The following is an 18,079-nucleotide window of genomic DNA, read 5'->3' as shown; positions in this document are numbered from 1 at the left end:
ACACCAGGAGCAGTCAGTAACGGCAGTTCCTATTTTATAAAACGGGCAAGATGAAATAATGACATGGAAACCTCATTTGAAGGGTGCTGGGTGTCTGCACCGAGCCAAAGTAATGCTGGAAAAAAACATATTGCGCTAAGTCATGTACCAAAAGGCCACAGTGGAAGAGTAACAGTCAGTCCCTTAAGAAGCCTAATGAAGCTCCTGCTTCATCCTTAGAGCACAAGCTTTTCTTTAAATTGTCAGGAAAAAGGAGACAAAGAAAACATCAAGCTGAACAACAAATCTCTCCCCCAGGCCTGTGTGCTCCCAGTAGAGAAGAATGACTGGTTTCATAGCATGTTCACCCTCTGGGGAAAACAGTTTTAACCAAACACTTGTACCCAGCATTGTACACTGGAACTGGCAGGGGGTTTCTTGGGTGTTGTCGTACATGGCCAGATCCTGGCACTTTTATGGCACCTCTGCAGAGCTAAGAAGCCACGTTTGCAGGGCTGGGGAACACTTACATGCTCTCATTAGCTCATAAACTTTCTCAGGACAGCCTTCGGGGCGCTCCATCCGGTAGTCTTTCTCCAACAGCTCATAGACTTGAGACAGGTCAATCCCAGGGTAAGGGGACATACCGTAGGTTGCAATTTCCCACAGCAGAACGCCGAAGGCTGCAGTGGAGAAAGAAAGGAAAAGAAAAAAGGGAAAAGAAAAAATCAATAAGCTTTGTTTTCATCTTAAATTTGAAAGGATGTTTGGTGGGAGCAGTCACTAAACAGTGCTGCACACTTAAACCAGCTCTGGGTGGCTCAGATCCCATGCTCAGCAGCAGCTTAAATGTTAAAGAAGCATAACAAGCCTCGTCGTCAACACAGACAAGTCTCCTGCGATATGACAGGGTAGAATTAGACTAATTTTCAATGTATCAGTTGTCTCAAACCTGAACGCCTTGAGATCCTTCAAGTCCTATTAAAGGCACAATTAAGAGACTTCACAGTGGATTAGCTGAAACCGTTTCCCTGCTGCACTGCAGTCTCTCCCTCAATTTGACAGCTCCTCTCATCTGCAGCCTCTCCCCACAGGACTCGCACATTTTAATAGTGCTTTTTTTAATAGTTTTTGGGGTGGCCTTGTTTAGCTGCATGGTGTGCAGGAGAAACCACCGGGGGAGCGGTGAGGGGAAAGTTTCAGCAGTTGCTACCAACAAGATGGGGTGAGGATGAGCTGTTTTGGTCACAGGGGAAGCTGAACAGGAAAAGGGAGAGCACAACAAAAAGGGGGTTTGGGGCAGACGAGACATTCAGGTCCCAGATGTGGGTGGGGATGTGGGTCAGCAGCAGGGTAAGGCAGCCAGCCCAGGAGTCGGGCAGGCAGAACAGACTCAACGCCAGTTCAACAACCTGCATGTAATTAGTTCAGTCACCCTATTCTGTTCTTAACCTGAAGAGAAAGCGATTACAATCCTGCGTAAGGAAGGAAATCACATCACATTACATGGTACCATCACCAAGGGCGATTTACATTAGACATTTCTGTGCACAATGTTCTTTGATTGGTGTCTCGAGGCAGCGAGGTGAAAGCGTCTGAACTCCGGTGTGCCCAGCAGCACCCGTGGCCCCGGGGCACGGCGGTTGTTCTGATCAGATCCCAAAGCCCACTGCCCGACTCTCACCGGGCAAACCCTAATTAAAGATACCCAACACTCCTTTTGGATCTTTCCTCCCCGAGTCCTCCACTATTTAGATGCAATAGGGATGCTGCAGCCTCCACAGCGATTCAGCAGCATCCCTGAGGCTGTGTGGATACCCAGCAACAGCCAACGCCGCCACAGTCGAGTCCAAAGCAGAAGAAACACCTCGGTCGGCAATCACACACTCCTTGGGAGGTTGGTTTGGGTTTTCCTCCCACTTATAACACATTTTGCATCAGCCATCTACCTAAAAGTTTCTTTGAATAAAGCCTTTCTCTGCACAGCTTCCCAAAATTCCAGAAAACTTCACTGCTGCTTCACTGTGTTGTTTCACATATAGAAGACGCTCAGGATAACATTTTCCAAGTGCCTTTGCGACCACGTCCCACAGACTTCTATCTCATGTCACCGGGCACTTTTGAGAATTTGACCAACAGCTATGGCAGAGATAGAAAACCCAAGGAAAGGCTGATTAAAAGTACAACGAGATTTTCTGCGGTCAGATTTGATAGAACGTAGCTCCATTTAGCTGAGCCTACTCTTATCACCAGCACCTCAGGGCTCTTCAATAACCATTTGTCATCAAATTTTCCTTCCGTTTCTCCTCATCTCATTCCAAAGATTATTCTTTTAAAATGCAAAAAGACAAGCTTGGAGCTATCACTACACAGTTTCACATATAATTTTTTTTTAACATAAAATGAACCAGATTCTCACTTTCCTCCTTGAAGTAGTTAGAAAGTTCCTAACTATATAACAATATATTGTTTCATAGTCCTGGGTCAGAACACTTACTAAGTCAATAGTATACTATCAGTGCCCTCCAGCCCCATTTCATACATTGCTATAAACACTACAGTATCCTTTATTTTCATATTTGCCAATGATTCAAACACACAAAGTCAGGTCGGCATCCACTGACTTAGCAGAGGTCAGTTCCTGCGCTCTGACAAGCTCATAGAACAATTCGGCTCAAACCAAGGAACGTGCTCCCTCCTGAAATGTTCCACATCGTCCTCATTTCACAGCCCTGCCAAAGAACTATAATCTGCATTAATTCGTCCATGCAAATTCTTACCCCAGACGTCAGATTTAATGGAGAACTTATTGTAGGCCAGGCTTTCTGGTGCCGTCCACTTGATGGGGAATTTTGCTCCGGCGTGGGCAGTGTACGTATCCCCTGTCATCAGTCTGCTCAGGCCAAAGTCCGCCACCTTCACCAAGTGGTTCTCCCCTACCAGGCAGTTTCTGGCAGCAAGATCCCTAAAAACATGAACAGAAATAGGCAATGAGGAGTCTTTACCATCTCACTTGTAGCGAGAGCAAGGAAACGTGCTGTTCCAAAGGAAACCTGGGGCTGCACGTGATTATTTTGATCAGAGTATCACACAGAAATTATGTAGTTATGCACATACATGTAAGAGAGAAAGTTATTTTCCATTCCGGTTCTGCAAGACTGTCATCCAAACTTTTTTATTTTTTGTTAAATAATTTGAAGCGAAAGCTTCAAGAAGCCCCCTCACTTTCAATAAAAGCTGCCACCCTCGGGATAAAAATAATTTCAAGAAATGTCAGTGCTTAAGTTATCAATAGCTGAGGATGAGCGCTGAATAAACCATGTGGCGATGTCTCCCTTCCTGCCCATCTCTCCGGCACCTCGGTCACCCCAGCACCCATCGCTCTCCACAATGCCTTCTCCAGCTCTTCTTCCTCCCTGCATTTTACAACACAACTTTTTCATGCCATGTTTTGCCCTTTCCAAAGCTGCTGTAGCCCCTGCTGTGGGTACTTTCAAAGCACTGGGCAATAAGCAAATTAAGCTTTTCCTCCACGTTTTTCCTCCAGGTGAGAGATGTGCACATTGCATGCGCCGCTTCCCCGGCTCGTACGTGCTGTCAGCACCCTCGGAAACGCTTCATGAGTATAAAAACGTAAAGCGCAGAAGGATATTTCTCCTAATATTAGGTTTTGTTAAAAACACTTTGAGATTATGTCACATTGAAGTAAAAATTGATTCTACCAGGAAGCTGAGAGAGATCTTTAGATAGGAGGCAGACATTGCTGTTTCTTTTGCTTGTTCTCCTCAAGCAGAATAAATTTTAAAAGTACGTCTCACTAGATGCCCATTCAATTTTCCCAGTGTTTTTGAATACACTTTCTTATCAATGCTGATTACTACAATGTGTGTCTAAATAAAAGCTCCTCTTCGTAATCTAATTCCTCCTCCTTCCTGATTCATTAAATGAGGTCACAGCCCAGCATTTGAATCCATGGATGTGAATTGTGAAAACACTCTTAAAATAATTGGGTAGGTGGGTATGGGGGTGGCTGATAAGGAAAAACGTTACTATTTATTTTAGATAAATGGGTCATCAGAAGTAAGAGGAAATTAAATGAACGGGAGAGCAGACAAATGGGATTCACACAAAGCAGTTTTTAAAGTTCACTTCCTGCAGGCTGAGGGGATGAAATACTTTCAACAGAGCAAATCAAGGGCTGGAAATCTTAATTTGCAGCATCCCCGTTCACTTTATTGACTGACAGAAGCATTTAAACAGGCCTTTCAAGCAGCAAACGCAATGTATGACTTGGAGGAGCACCTAGAACTTCACACACAATCTTCATATTTGTCTCTATGAAAAAAACACGTGCTAATTTTGTATTGCAGTTAATTGGGCAGGAAAGGTCACGCTATGGCACAGAGAACATCTTGTATAAAAGCTCAGTGACTCTCCAACCTTCACGCAGGATGTGTCATTATATTGCTAGGAGGCCACTTCTGCAGATGAAGAATGCAAAGCTCCAGCCATAATTGCAGCACACTTAAAGGTCAGAGTCTCTGAGACTTTTAAGACTGCAGAGATGCTTATTAAACTGAATACACAATCTGGACAACAGTGGGAAATAATCCCTACAGAGGATGGCAAAAAAAACGTCAAACAAGAAAGAACACAGGATAGGGCGGCACTAAGGGGGTGGCTTTGCTGCGAACACCTGCACGCATCCAGCAAGATCAACTGCAGTGGGTTTTAATGGCTGTTAGAACCAAGGTGTAGCAGTAGCTTATCTGCTCCATTAAGAGCCTGTTACTTTGGGAAGCATTCACATTTAAGGCCCTTGCCCAAAATATAAAAGTACTGGCATGCCTTTCACCTGCATCTACTTCAAAGGTAAGAGAAAAACACTGAGACAAAAACAATTAGGAGAATATCCTATAGACAGGTTAACGTGAGGTATCAAAACACAACACACTAGTGTGTTAACTATAGGACACCAACTGCTTTTAAGTCAATGCCGTGATAACCTGAAAGGCAGGAAAATACATCAAGAGGGGTTTTGTGCTGAGATTCAGGGGTGCCCACTGTCCTTCCTACCTGTGAATGAAGTTCTTCTTCTCCAGGTACTCCATGGCCGAGGAGATCTGAGTTGCCATGTACAGCAGCACCACGGCGTTCACCTCCTGCCGGTTGCACTCGCGCAGGTAATCCAGCAGATTCCCGTACGTCATGAACTCCGTAATGATGTAGAAAGGAGGTTCCCGTGTGCACACCCCTAGGGATCAGCAGAAAGTTTACAAGGAATGTTTGAGAATATCAGTGAATCTTCTCTAGGGCAATTTATACCTCTAGAAGGCAGAAATATGGGGCTCACAGAAAGAATGAGCTCTGCTTGGAAATGGTTAATAGAGGGTTTTAATTCCCTGCTTCAGGCTCTGGCAATTTAAACATTAGGGAGACAAGATCATTAAAAATCATGTATTAGTGGTACAAATTGTGAATTTTGCCAGACAATAAGTGTCTGTATTTAAAGCCTTGGTATGGTAAGCAGCTTATCTGCTCCTTAACATCCGTATCATTGCACAAGGGTTCAGTTCCAATCCCTCTGCTTAGTATTTATCACTTACCCAATAATTGCACCAAGTTCGGATGCTTGATCTCCTTCATTACTGCGGCTTCTTTCAAGAACTCTTCCACCTCCATGGTATCCTCCTGCAGAACAATGGCAAAGCTTTGGCAAGGACAGCGCGCACAAAGGAGGAACGGATTTTTTGTATGTGGACACAAAAACGAACTGCAAAGCGACAACATAAGCCACAGTTCTTTTAAGGTAATTTTTCCCTGTAGCCACATCACAATGCCAGGGAATTAGGAACGTTGGGGTTTTTTTTTGTAGGATTTAGAAACGTACATATTTTTATCATTCCTATTCTAACATAGCTTTTTGGGGCAAGAAAATCCATATCCCTTTTGTGAAAGGCCTCTCACAGGACCATTCAGGAGCTGAAAAGGAATAATGTGCTTGTTCTTCGCAGAGCAGAAGATAACACAAAATAAAAAGTACAGAAAAGAAACGAGAAGCAACAGAAAAGGAAGGATTCGCCACAATCAACTACTTGAGAAGCAGCTGAAATGCGGGTCCCCGGTTTCACTGGGCAGGGGCAAGAAATCCCCCCGGTCAGATGGGGGCAGGACCGACAGCAGCTTCTCCTTAATTGAAAGCCCGAGGTTTCACAGATTTCTGGCATTTAGAGCCTGACCCATGACGTAACGTCCAGGCAGACGTGTCACTACCTATTTGTTGAACACCGTAAAGTTGCTTGGCACAACACAGACCCGAGGAAGATGATACGATCTTCTTCAAAAGACATATTTTTCAGGAGAAAATACGCCCCAAATGGCCAGAAGGTCATTTCAAAGTGGTGTAAAAGCACAGATCTATTCCTAAAGCAATGTTTCTTTCTATATCCATATTTTTTTTTCATTGGTGGATTAATGTTGACAGGCTACACGGACGAAGTGTTTTAAGGAAGGATTGGGAAGGATTTACTGCTGCTGGTGAGCATGATAACAGTGGGCGGCTGCTGTGTGATCCAGCCAGCTCCCTGCTTCGCAGTTAGCAACCAGAACCCTTCTCAAACAGTTTCATTCAATCATTTACTATTCCTTGCCAATTAGCTTGATTGGCAGCTGTGATTTGCTGAACACATTCTGTCAAAACTAATAGCCCAAAGGTCCTTGTGAGTAGATCCTTAAACTGTTTTCTTTGGCAGAGGAAACCGGGTTAACAATCCAGGTTGCAAAATTACCCTAAATATGCATTTATCTTACGCACACTATACAGGCTCTGAAAGGTCGCTCCTCTGCACAGCTGTGCCACCTTTTTAAATCTCTTGCCTTTCAGTGACCAAATTAATAAGGAGGACACATACAGAGCACTACTGTAAAATGATCTCTCTGAAAACCTGATCTTATGCAAAGGATCAAGCTTAACCAATTTTCTTCTTCGACCGCACAAAGCCACGGAAGAAAGAAACCAGTTCTGGCTATACAATGTTCTCCTAGCAGAGCACAGGTCCACGCCATGGCATTGAGGGACATTGGGGTTGCATGTTGCCTAATTTGAAACACAGGCTTCTCTGCTGGGGAAAAAGATAAAATAAGAAAAGAGGCAATCTTGAAGGATGGTGACTGAATAGTGCAGTGAGAAACGTGCTGAGATTAAATGGTCTTTAAACGGCCCTCGCGGGGGACAAGCGCTGGGCACGGTCACAGCAGGCGGCATTCAGTGCAGCGACACACAGGTCACAGCCCCACTCCTACCTCGTGCTCCTCTCCATCAACATCTGGTGTAAAACCCCAAATTCTGAGTGTGCCGTGGTACGATGACAGACCCTTATTAACACCGATGTGTCCTGCACAATGCACATGATCTATTTTAACTGGAAGCATCTAATTAGCAAGATATTGTCCAGCACCTCCCAGTAAAATGCAACCAAGCAAGCGTGTGCTGCTTTGCTCGCCGCCTTGTGCGATCCAGCGGTTTGCGCCAGCTGTGAGCTACGCTGAGAGACTTGATAGAAAACCAAACAACAAATGGGTGTTTTTCAGCATCGCTGTTCAAAAAGAAGCTGGAACAATGGGTGTTCCCCTTTAGTTTTCCCTCCCCTTTATCTTTCTTATCGAGCTGGCTGGAGTACATGGGGAAGGAACACGAAGAGTCACACGAAATTGTGAAGAATACTCTCTCAGAGGAAAATAAAGTGAGTCATGGGAAGGTTTGTGCAGAAGCTGCGGAGGGCTTGTTTTCCCCAGCAGAACTGGGATATAAATGTGATTTTAAAATGTTTCCCAAAACTTTGAAGCAAGCTATAATCCCAGCTGTCAGGCAGTGCGCTGATGGATTTAAAGAAGGTGGATTATAAATTTGCTTTTAAGGATGGGTTTAGTGTGCGTAATTGCAGGTTGAAGTGTTTCTCAGCTCTCTTCTTGGTGACTCTTACATTCCCCAGTGGAACACGCTGCTTCATACTACATTATGAACCACTTTTACTTATGTTGCATTAAATATTTATTTGGTATATTTGAAACAGCCATGGTCTGTATTTAGACTTCTCCTACGCACTAACACATTTTATTGGATGACACACCATTTGCTTTTGCTGATGGGTTTTAGGGAAAAGAGAATGAAAGTAACAACTACAGTTTGGAGTAAAAATGAGAAATCTGAAGGCATGGAATATCCTCACGTTGCACCCAGAAGCAGGAAGAGAGATGTTACAGCAAATTATGTTCCTGGAAACAACCAGTCTCTCCTGTTCAGGAGAAACAGGCGTTTTGTTCAGCCTGGTCACATCCAGCTCCACCTGCACCACAAGGCTCCGAGCAAGCCCTGCGGTCCCCAGCGCAGGATCGGAGCTGGGATGTCACTAGGTGTCACTCGCTCCCTGTGCAAGCAGGAGCTTGGACTCTCCACTGGGGAGCAGCAACAGGAACCTCCAGAGGACAAAAAAAGGCCAAAATGAAAATACTTTCTGCAACCATGGCAACCCAGAATCATTGAGGTAGCCGCTGCTCAGAGGGTAAGGAAGAAATATTTTCCCCAAATCAAGGAAATGTTCTTCCCCTCACATTAAAGCATCTACACAGTTCTCTCCACTTCAAAGTTTCCACTGCAAAAAAAAAAACAAGAAACAAACAAAAAACCCCATTCTGTTTGTTTCTGCAAGACCAAACCACATCCCCATTTGACGAGACAGAACACGGTGTCAAGTTAGCATAAACTCCTATTAAGCAATCAAATGCAATGTGTGTGGATGGTGCCAGAAGATCTCAAGACATTTCTTATAAACATAAATGAATTAACCAATGACCTTATGCACTCACAGAGCATTATTTGCATTTCAATAGACACGGAAACCAAGACACAGAAATCAGGGACCAGAGCCAGAAACAGAACTGATTATCCAGTTCCTCATTAAAGCCACTTCTGAATGTTAATATATTTTAGCTTGGAAACACTTTTTCCTCCTCTTGTATCTTTTGATAAGAAGCAGCTGTGAACAATTGTGTAAGACTTGCAGGTACACAGGGAGCTTGTCTTTTGGGTAAAATGCCACATAAGACACAAAATCAAAACAGGCAAAGCCTCCCTGAAGCGCAGCCTTTGAATTCCATATTGACTGACTCACAATTCACAATTTTCCTTAACACACCAGCTTGTGTTCGTGCGTTCATGCGTGAACAGCTCTCCTTTACTACACCCGGAACGGGAGACATCATGGCACTATTTACTTTTCTCAGGTTTCATCAGTTGTAAAGTAAAAATCACACTGTTATCGTCCTCCTTTGTTGAGTTACAAGTGTTTCAGGTATCACCTAAAACCATAATAGGATCAAGCTCTTTCAAAAATACTCATATTTCAAACCTACAGCACAGAAAGGAAGGGTTGTCACCAACCCAAACTGTCTTAACTAAGGCTGAGGGCAGTCAACCAGCCCAAACTCAGTTTCTGCTGAAAGGAGATGAATGAGAACGCTCCGAGATTTGAGTCCTACCTTGAGCGTCTTCACAGCCACTGTAAGGTTGTACTTCTTCCAGACTCCTTCGTACACCTCTCCGTACTGTCCTCCACCAAGCTTGTGCTTCATCGTGATGTCAGTTCGCTCTATCTCCCACTTGTCGTAGTTTGGAGACACGCCGTAAATAGTGGGCTTATTGCGTTTGGGCGCCGGGTAGTGCAAAGTGGTGATGAGCCCATCTGCAACGGTTGAATGATGATGGACCAGCTCTGCCAAGGTGTTGAAGCGGCTCTCTGAAGAGACATACAGCTAGGGACCAAAGAGAGAGAGAGAACTCAATCACACTACGCACATCGGAGCATTCATATCTAGAAATTACATTATAATATTGTGAAACCAAAGTGTTGCATCACATCTACTCAATCTGCAATACTATGAGCTCCACCAGCTCCGTTACCAGTTCTCAGAGCTGCCAACCATCAACACGTACATGGAAATGCATGGATTCAGGAGAAAATACATGCACTTCGCTGTAACAAAGTGAAAGGAGTGACTGCAAATAGCATTAAATCTGCATGCTGTTGCTTGAAATGTCTTTTTTCAAAAGGCTGGTCAGTAGAGATGGGGGGATATTTCCTGGAGAGCAGGGGGTTGTCAACCTCGGTGTCTTGATTGCATTATTCCTATTTGGGTTATGACATCTTCACCTGCCTAAATTCTCTCTCAAGTGTCACAAGCAAACTGGTGCCTTCCCTGCATGTGGCCCAAGCTTCTGCACTGTGTTTGGCAGCAAGGTGGGCAGCTGCTCTGCGCAATTCCCGTGATGGGCACCGGTCAATAACGCAGAAGTAAAATCATTAGCACTGAATGAGAACCTGCAGTGCAGCATGCTAACCTAGACTTGTTACCTTTTTTAACATTTATACAAAAGATCCATTTTAAGCCTAAAAGCCTACTAAAGATAACGAACAAGTCACTCCCTACCACCACCGCTTTGTATTTCCAGTGTGCACTCAAGCCCAGCCTTCCGCTAGGCAAGGTGACAAATGCTAGAAACTTAATTTTTACAAAGGTTATGCTGATAACACCTGGAGGAGAGGGATGCTCTTTAGATAAAGTAAATGGACAAAACCTCATTTCAACATAGATTGATTAAAAAAAAAAAAATGAACATGCCTTTCATGGTCAAAGAGGTGGAATCACCTTAAAACCAGCTGCTCTGAGAACAGAAAAGTGACAACATCAGAGAGGTGTTTACAGCTGTATGGTTTGGACCACCAAGCATCAGGCAGTACAGCCACAATTTAAAACAAGCCATACCTGCTGGGAATGACTGGTGTACTCGCAGCGGTACGAGCAGTTCACACACTACACTGAGGACTAAAATATGAAAGTATGGATGGAGAAAATGATGCTGAATGCCAGGATCACTTGGAAGTATTAAAGAATGATAGTAAAGGAAGCTACCCATGCTTTTATGATGGCTTGTATCTCATGATCTCAAAAATCTCATAGGAATTAGAAATATCTGTGTTTTGTGTGACGGATTGTATGATCTTGTTACACGTAGAGAAATAAGTTAAATAAGTGGCCAAAGGTTGCACAGCAAACCCATACCAGGATGGGGAACAGAACAGGATGACCCTGCCCAGGCCACACACGTGAAGCTCTCCACTTACATCAAAAAACCACATCCACCCACTAAACATGCTCATTCTGTTGGTAGAGATGGTTTTCTTTCAGTGATTACACCTCAATACCGACTCCTGAAGGCCTTATTTCACATCAGCACTACTGGAAATCAGAGTTATGCTGTGTTTAAATCTTCATCTGGAATTTGCAGCCTGTATCACAAGAAGATGGAGCGGCAATGGACAGCACGCTGCTGACGCGGTCCAGCGAGCCGCGTACACCAACCATGCACTGCGACCTCCCCGCTCTGCTGGCCCCGATTACCAAACCTTAACTCGAGCTGCTGGCTGGAGAATTTCCCCCAAGAAAACCATCTGGTGCTGCTAAACCTGCTCCAACAGAGGTAACAGGCTCGGCGTGCGTGAGGTTACACAGGAACTCGTACAGTTTGCTTCCTGGCTACGATGTTGACATGTTATTTGGGCAATTTTTGTATATCATCAGTCAAATTGTAAACCAGCCCTGTTCCAAGGGGCTCTGCTTGTACGAAGTTGGTCACTCATCTGCAGCTTCCCTCAACAGAATGCATCTTTTTTTTCTGGTTGGTATATTTTATTAAAATATAAACCGGTCTGTGTTGACACCCACCACATCCTTCACCTGATGGGATTCCCTCTCCCCGGTCAGTGGACAAAACTGAACATCCACACAAAAAAAATCCATGAAGGTCCGTGATAAAGGAGCGAGTCTGCATCCAGCTGAGCCACTGCGAGCTCCAAGAAACTCAAGCAGGACCCGTGTCCTGCGTCCTTAATGCTGAGGACAGCAGGATTTGAAGAACTGGCTGGACAACATTGTTTATTCAGTTGGGTTACTCAACAGGAGGCTTTGCCTCAAGTATTATCAAGTCAGGAAAACCAAGTCCTCTGTACCACAGAAGTCATTTACCAGATGCCAACAAAACATTAAAAGGTGATCCGGAAGAATATAATCCATTAAACTGGGAAATTAAAAATGCCCTGAGGATTTTTTTTTTCTTTAAAAAGTAGTTGAACCTCAACACATTCAGTATGAGCAGTGCTAAAATTAGGACACACACCCATTCGATCTTCCTAGACCTTTGAGCTTTCCCCAGGATAAAGCCTGGGCCGGGCTGTGCGATGCACGGCAGCCGTTGCTCCGCACGTTTCTCTAATACCTCTTTCTGCCGATAGCATCTTCTCTCAGTCACGGGATGTTATCCCACCAAAGCCATTCATCCTTCCTGCAGATATTAAATTCCCCGGACAGGCTGACTAATGATCCAGCGGGCTGGGAAGGCCCCAGGTGCTCGGGGAGTTGAAGGTAAGAGCTTTCCTTGGGCAGAGCCGTGCTGTGCTTCCAAGTGGGTAATAGAGTACGACGTGAGCAGCTCGGAGCGGGGAACCTGCTCCATCAGTCTTCATTTCAGAGGGAAAAGCAGAGATATTAGTTGTTTCTCTTCCTGCCTCCTCGGCTTTTAAGGCTGGGGATGGGTGCTGGAAGAGCCCAGCAGCAGAGCGGGCAGCACGGCTGCTGTGAAGCTGTCACAATTCACTGCCCAAATTATTAACACAAATTAAAACCAATGTGGTTTAACACGCCAGGCTGCAAACTGCAGCATCTGGTGCATGGCAAAATGACCCTTGTGTAGGGATGCTGGCCCTGGCTATGGGGAAGGCCATTGCTGCCTCTTCGCTCGTCGGGCACAAACAGCCAAAGCTTTCGGTCGCTGCCGCTCCTTGATTTTGTATTTGCAGCCACCACCAGCTGCAGATCTGCTGTGGCGAATTGTGCTGACCTGCGCCTTTTCTCAAAAACACCAATTCAAGCAACTTTGTGGAAAATGAACGGTTAACCTGGCTAATACGGACTGCAACGGATTATCGGAGCGCTGCAGAACTGTTTTTTAGGGATAAAAACAGCTCTGCTGGGATGAAAGCCTTCATATGTCAAACCCTTTCACAGCTAAAATGGAGAACGTGCTACTGCATCATGGACACATGCGTATTTACACCCACTGAAGGAGGCCTGGGATTGAAATGTTCACATGTGAACACTGCTCATCTGCCAGCATCAATGTGAATTGAAGGAACATCAACTAGAGAGACAGGGGGAGGAATAACAGTCCAGATTGCCATGTTGTCCTCCAAGCGTGCTGCACGCCAGCATTTCCCAGGGCTGATTGTGACCACAGAGCGTGTCTACGCTGGAGGAAAACGGAAGAATCAAAGTGCCATAATTTAGAAATACGTTACCTTAAATAACATGGTCAGAATTGTCTCCATTACAATCTGTCTGCCAAAGCAGACAAAAGGTATTTCGTTACTGAATAAAATCCGTTTATCTTATTAAAAGTTTTAGAGTGATGAGTCTGATAAACAGGTGACAGTATGGCTCCCTATGTTTTCATACTAAAGATTTTGCTGTCAACATCACTGTAAGAAGAATAAAACTCTGGCAGGACAAAGGAAAATTGGCCATGGTGGGTCACCACTATACTTGATTTTTAATTCTAATTACAGAGCTCTAACGGCACAGAATCTGTCATTGCTGGATGCTGGCAAGAAGAGCCTCAGCAGCCTTGCTGCTCCAGACCCACACTTCAACTTCTGCACAGGATCTAAAGAGACATTGCTTCAAATAAATCTGCTACAAACAAGATTTTGCTGAAATCCAATGCCAGCAGAAATGTTTCCATGAAATTCAAACGAAACAAAACAAAAATCTGTGGAAAACTACACTTTTCTGCTAACGTTTCTCTGCAGCATCCACAAAGCACAGCATTGCAACATTGCTACAGCACACAACGATCTAGGGAAAAAAACTTAAGAAACTAGAGACTGGGCCCATATAAAAGTGAAAGTGCCTACCCGTCTCCAATGATCACGCTGAAATACTGTAGAGAAATCAAAACAGTAGTTAAAAATACTGCAGAAGAGCTCAAGAAGCATCCTGTCCACAATATTTGCAGGATTATCAGAAACAGGCACTAACTTTTCTGATTTAGCAAACAGATTACCTTTTGAACATATGGGACAAGAATACATCCTCAGAATATCTTATTAATATCTATTACATACAGTTCTGACGTAACTATCGCCTACCTTGTGGTGTTTCACTGCTGAGCTGTATTATACCTTACCAGAAGATTGCTAAAGGAATAAACCTGTTTTGTCACCGATGCGACAGTCGCAGTTTATTGTATAATAACTACAGATGATGAACCCTGCGATCAGGGTTCAGAACCGCCCAATTCAATTGCTACTACTTGACCTGGTACAGTCAGGGCACAAAGGATACCGGTAAGGTTTTCTTTAATGGTTTAGACATCCTACCTTTCCGTCGGACGCAGTGTTTATTCTGTAGTGGTACACCCTTCCCTCGTATCGCAGGGAGATGGATCTCTGGCCTGGACTGCTCTCGCTCTCTCGCACGAGAAAGCTGCCGTTGATCCCGCTGCTCAGCAGGTACTCAGCAGCGTTCCGTGACACCGGTCCATGATACCAGGAATGCTTCTCCAAACTGTTCACCGGGGTGATGTAGTTGCTGGGTACCCAGCCTTGTCCGTTCTTCGTTTGGGCCTCGCACCATTCCCCATTGTGGTTGTAGCCCAGGACACGGAGCTTTTCACCTTAGCACAAAAGACAATACATTCAGACGTGGCAAACCCGGGAGCTGAGGACAAAGATGGGTTCTTTCTGGCTACAGGTCATCAAATCATCTCCTGTAAGAACAGATATCTGGCTGAGCAAGGAGCATGTGTGTTTCTTTGAGTGGACCCTCAAAGCCAAATAAAGTCACACGCATGCTTCAGGAGTTTTCTGCACCAGCTCTGATACTGATTGAGCTTAAAAAATTCATCTAGCAAATCTTATTTGAACTGAGTTGGCTTGATGGGGCTGGGAGAGAGCAGGAGTGGATAAACAAATAAATTCAATTAGCAAGGTAAGTTGATGTGACCTGAAGTACAGATAAGGAACAGAAGGATCGAGTAAGAAAACGCTATATCTGTGCAGCCATTTTTCCTACAGGGACTGTGTTTTGGAGAACTATGAAAATGATAGAGGTCAGCCTTTAAAATCAGCTTAATTTCTCAGTTCAAATTCTTGCTCCTAACCCAGACCTTAGTTTTGGCAAACAGTTTCTTGCCCAATGCAAAAGCTTCAAAGAGCTTTAACCTTTTAGAAGGTTATGACTTTGGGAAACATTTGTATTTATTTAAGAAGAATTCCCACAGTAAAAAAAAATTCCATAGGGTTTAGCGTATAACTCAGTTATCCCACAGTGGTTTTTCCTTCTGTGCCTTCTCACACACTCCGAGAACCGCTCTGCCCAGCGACCTTACCTTTAGTTATGCTGAGAGTGTTGTCCCCGCTCGCCACAAAATCATAGAGTGCAACAAAGAGGTGGGGGTCATTTTCACTGGGACAGGACAGGAGGTTCTCCTTGGAGTTCCAGCGAGCTGCTTCGCTCAGACCCTGGGGCTCAAAGTCCGACACCACCGGCCTCTGAAGGGCTTCTGGAGTAGGAAGAGAGAGAGAGGAAAACCAGGTTCATTTGTGCTGATAAAAGCCAGCCGGTCAACCCACGCGCTCTGATTTCCTAATTTGCATTGTGCTTCTTGCCATGTGCACTCCACGGATGGTTTTCTAATGTAGATCTCCTGCCACATGGCCAGGACACACTCGTCCCAGAGCTGTCCCCAGCCCCAGGGAAAGGGAAAGCCGCTCTCTCTCCTCACGTGCTGCTCACGTAGGCTCTTTGCTGCTTCTAAATCCTTTGGCTCATTCCCAACTTGTAATAGTTAGATTTGAAAACAAACCCAGGGCCTTCAAAATCACCAGAACGTGCAAGCCAGGCAGGGGGAGATTTATAAGATGTGCTATTTGAGAAGCAGATACGTACTTCTGTGGGTCACTATATTTTTAATCATTTCTTATTGGAGTACAAGGCTGTGCCTTTTTTATTGCCCTCTGTCCTGCTTGCTGCTGTCAAAACCAGAGTGCGGGGGGGGTGCACTTCACACAACGAGCTTTACACATCTTCAAGAATCCTGAGTCACCTCCAGAAAAGTAGATTTCTAAAAACTGAGCTTCACAGGTGACTTAAAAACAACCACCAAAGTTCCTTGCACACTGGAGCACATCAGGCAGGTAATATTGCATATCAGGCAAGCCCAAGTACATCAGTGAATTTTATCACAAAAAAACTCCCTGCAAACCGTTATCTCCGTATCACGATTCAGGAGTGTGGGGCAGCGATGCTCCAGGCAGTCGTGCCCCTCACCCCAATGTGCCACCTCCAGCTGTGCTGGCACAAACCCAGCACAAGAAGTGTTGAAAACAATCTTGTTATTTGAAGGGTTATTTTCCACCTGGATGGATTAATTGAGCAAGGTCACAGCACCCAAACCATCGCGTCAGTGCAGCTGTGGGGACAGGAAACACGGCTCTATCGCACCCAGTCCCGCGAACCACGAAACTGCTTTTTGCTACTCAGCATCAGCCCCCGCCTGCTCTCCCAGAGCCCTGAATCCTTCTTCTGCACAGGTGAACACTGCAGGGCTTTCGAGGGAGAAATCCCAGGCCAAGTATCTACACAAAAAAAGAACATGCTAACCCTACAAATGATAACAAATCCCATTGTTTTGGTGGCGAAAGTGCCACTAGCCACCCACACAGACAATCTGGCGTCCTGGGTGTATTAGTCACATCACCACTGGTAAAGGCTCTCTGGGTGATTATTTATGAAAATGAGTACTACTGTATTCTTTGGAAAAGGTAATATCATAAATGTGGGCAGAGAGCAAAGCAACAAGCATCCACGTTGCTGGGCCTGTTTTGCTAGCCAAACCATATCCGGAGGGAGATATATTTTTATAGTGAATCCGAGAAGTCAAATAATTCTGCTTTCTAAATGGTTCCACAGTCAGAGAAGGTGGTGGTGTCTTGGGTGGTTTTTTAAAGCACCTGGACATCCTTGCTTCCCCCTCCTGTTTCCAGCAGGAGAAGACACTTTAATAGCCTGGGTTTGCTTCAAGAAGGACAATGAGAAAAGAAACAGAAAATCCACTTTCAGAAAATTAAGCTATAATCATTTTACCATGCAAACGCTTTGATCCTGTCAAGCCCATTAAGCTCCCTTATCAAACACAGGGCACTGCAGTGACTTGGAGATACTCCAAAGAGTTACACCGTCAGTAAACACCTGGAACAGACAGCACCGAGCTGTGAGGAGCAGACACACAACCGCAGTGAGGAGCAACGCGGTGATGCTCTCCCCCAAATACAGCACAAACCAGCGCATGCTGCATGGTGGGACGGACTGTAACCTCCGCTAGGACGGAAAATGCGTCCCCCACAGGGGAGCGATTGCAGAGGAAGGCAGGAAATCCAAGGCAGGCTCCCCTCCAACTCCAGCGCGATCGCAGCCCAGCAAGGACGGCGCAGGCACGGCCACGGATGGGGATGCGGGAGGAGAGCCAAGCGCTCCGCAAGAATCCCTCCCTCGTACCCAGAGCACGGCGATGCTGGGACTGACTCACTGCACGTGGATGCCAAGGTATGCGCTTCGATTCCGAGCGTGAGACAACGCTGTGTTGAACACCAAAACCAAGCTGTGGTGCGAAAGTCAAGGAAGGCTGGTTTTGCTCCACGACGTTCCTACAAACACTGACTCAGTGATCACTGTCTGCAAACCCAGGGACCGGCGAGAGCAAGGGCTGATAAATAAAAGGATGAGAATTCGATAAGCTGGAAAACCACACAAGTTCCCGAGCGAACACAGATGCTGCTGCGCACAGACAGGTTTGTATCTTCCCTATCAACCCGGGGGAGGTACACGCCGAGGAGGACAGCACGACGGGGAGATGTGAGACCCAAGTCTCAGGTTGGGTTAAGACTGGCATTTCCAGAAGGCAGGAACCCCGACCTAAGAGCAGGGGGAG

At 45.3% G+C, this 18,079-nt stretch overlaps 1 protein-coding gene across 2 annotated transcripts in view; it reads right to left on the bottom strand.

Annotated features, from left to right (window-relative positions):
- The window catches only part of ABL1 (ABL proto-oncogene 1, non-receptor tyrosine kinase), a 73,145-nt gene that overhangs the window by 6,650 nt on the left and 48,416 nt on the right, over nt 1–18,079 (bottom strand). For both annotated transcript variants that reach the window (XM_065853551.2, XM_065853552.2), the window contains exons 2-8: nt 15,479–15,652; nt 14,469–14,764; nt 9,517–9,789; nt 5,586–5,670; nt 5,056–5,233; nt 2,760–2,944; nt 510–662 (exon numbers count right to left, since the gene is read on the bottom strand). In XM_065853551.2, the coding sequence (XP_065709623.1) occupies nt 510–662; nt 2,760–2,944; nt 5,056–5,233; nt 5,586–5,670; nt 9,517–9,789; nt 14,469–14,764; nt 15,479–15,652 (1,344 nt within the window). The remainder of the gene's footprint in view (nt 1–509; nt 663–2,759; nt 2,945–5,055; nt 5,234–5,585; nt 5,671–9,516; nt 9,790–14,468; nt 14,765–15,478; nt 15,653–18,079) is intronic.

The sequence above is a fragment of the Patagioenas fasciata genome, chromosome 20, assembly GCF_037038585.1.
Source record: "Patagioenas fasciata isolate bPatFas1 chromosome 20, bPatFas1.hap1, whole genome shotgun sequence".
In the NCBI taxonomy this organism is placed as follows: Eukaryota; Metazoa; Chordata; class Aves; order Columbiformes; family Columbidae; genus Patagioenas; species Patagioenas fasciata.
The sequence above is the reverse complement of the archived record's forward strand: the minus strand, read 5'-3'. Positions and strand labels throughout refer to the sequence as shown.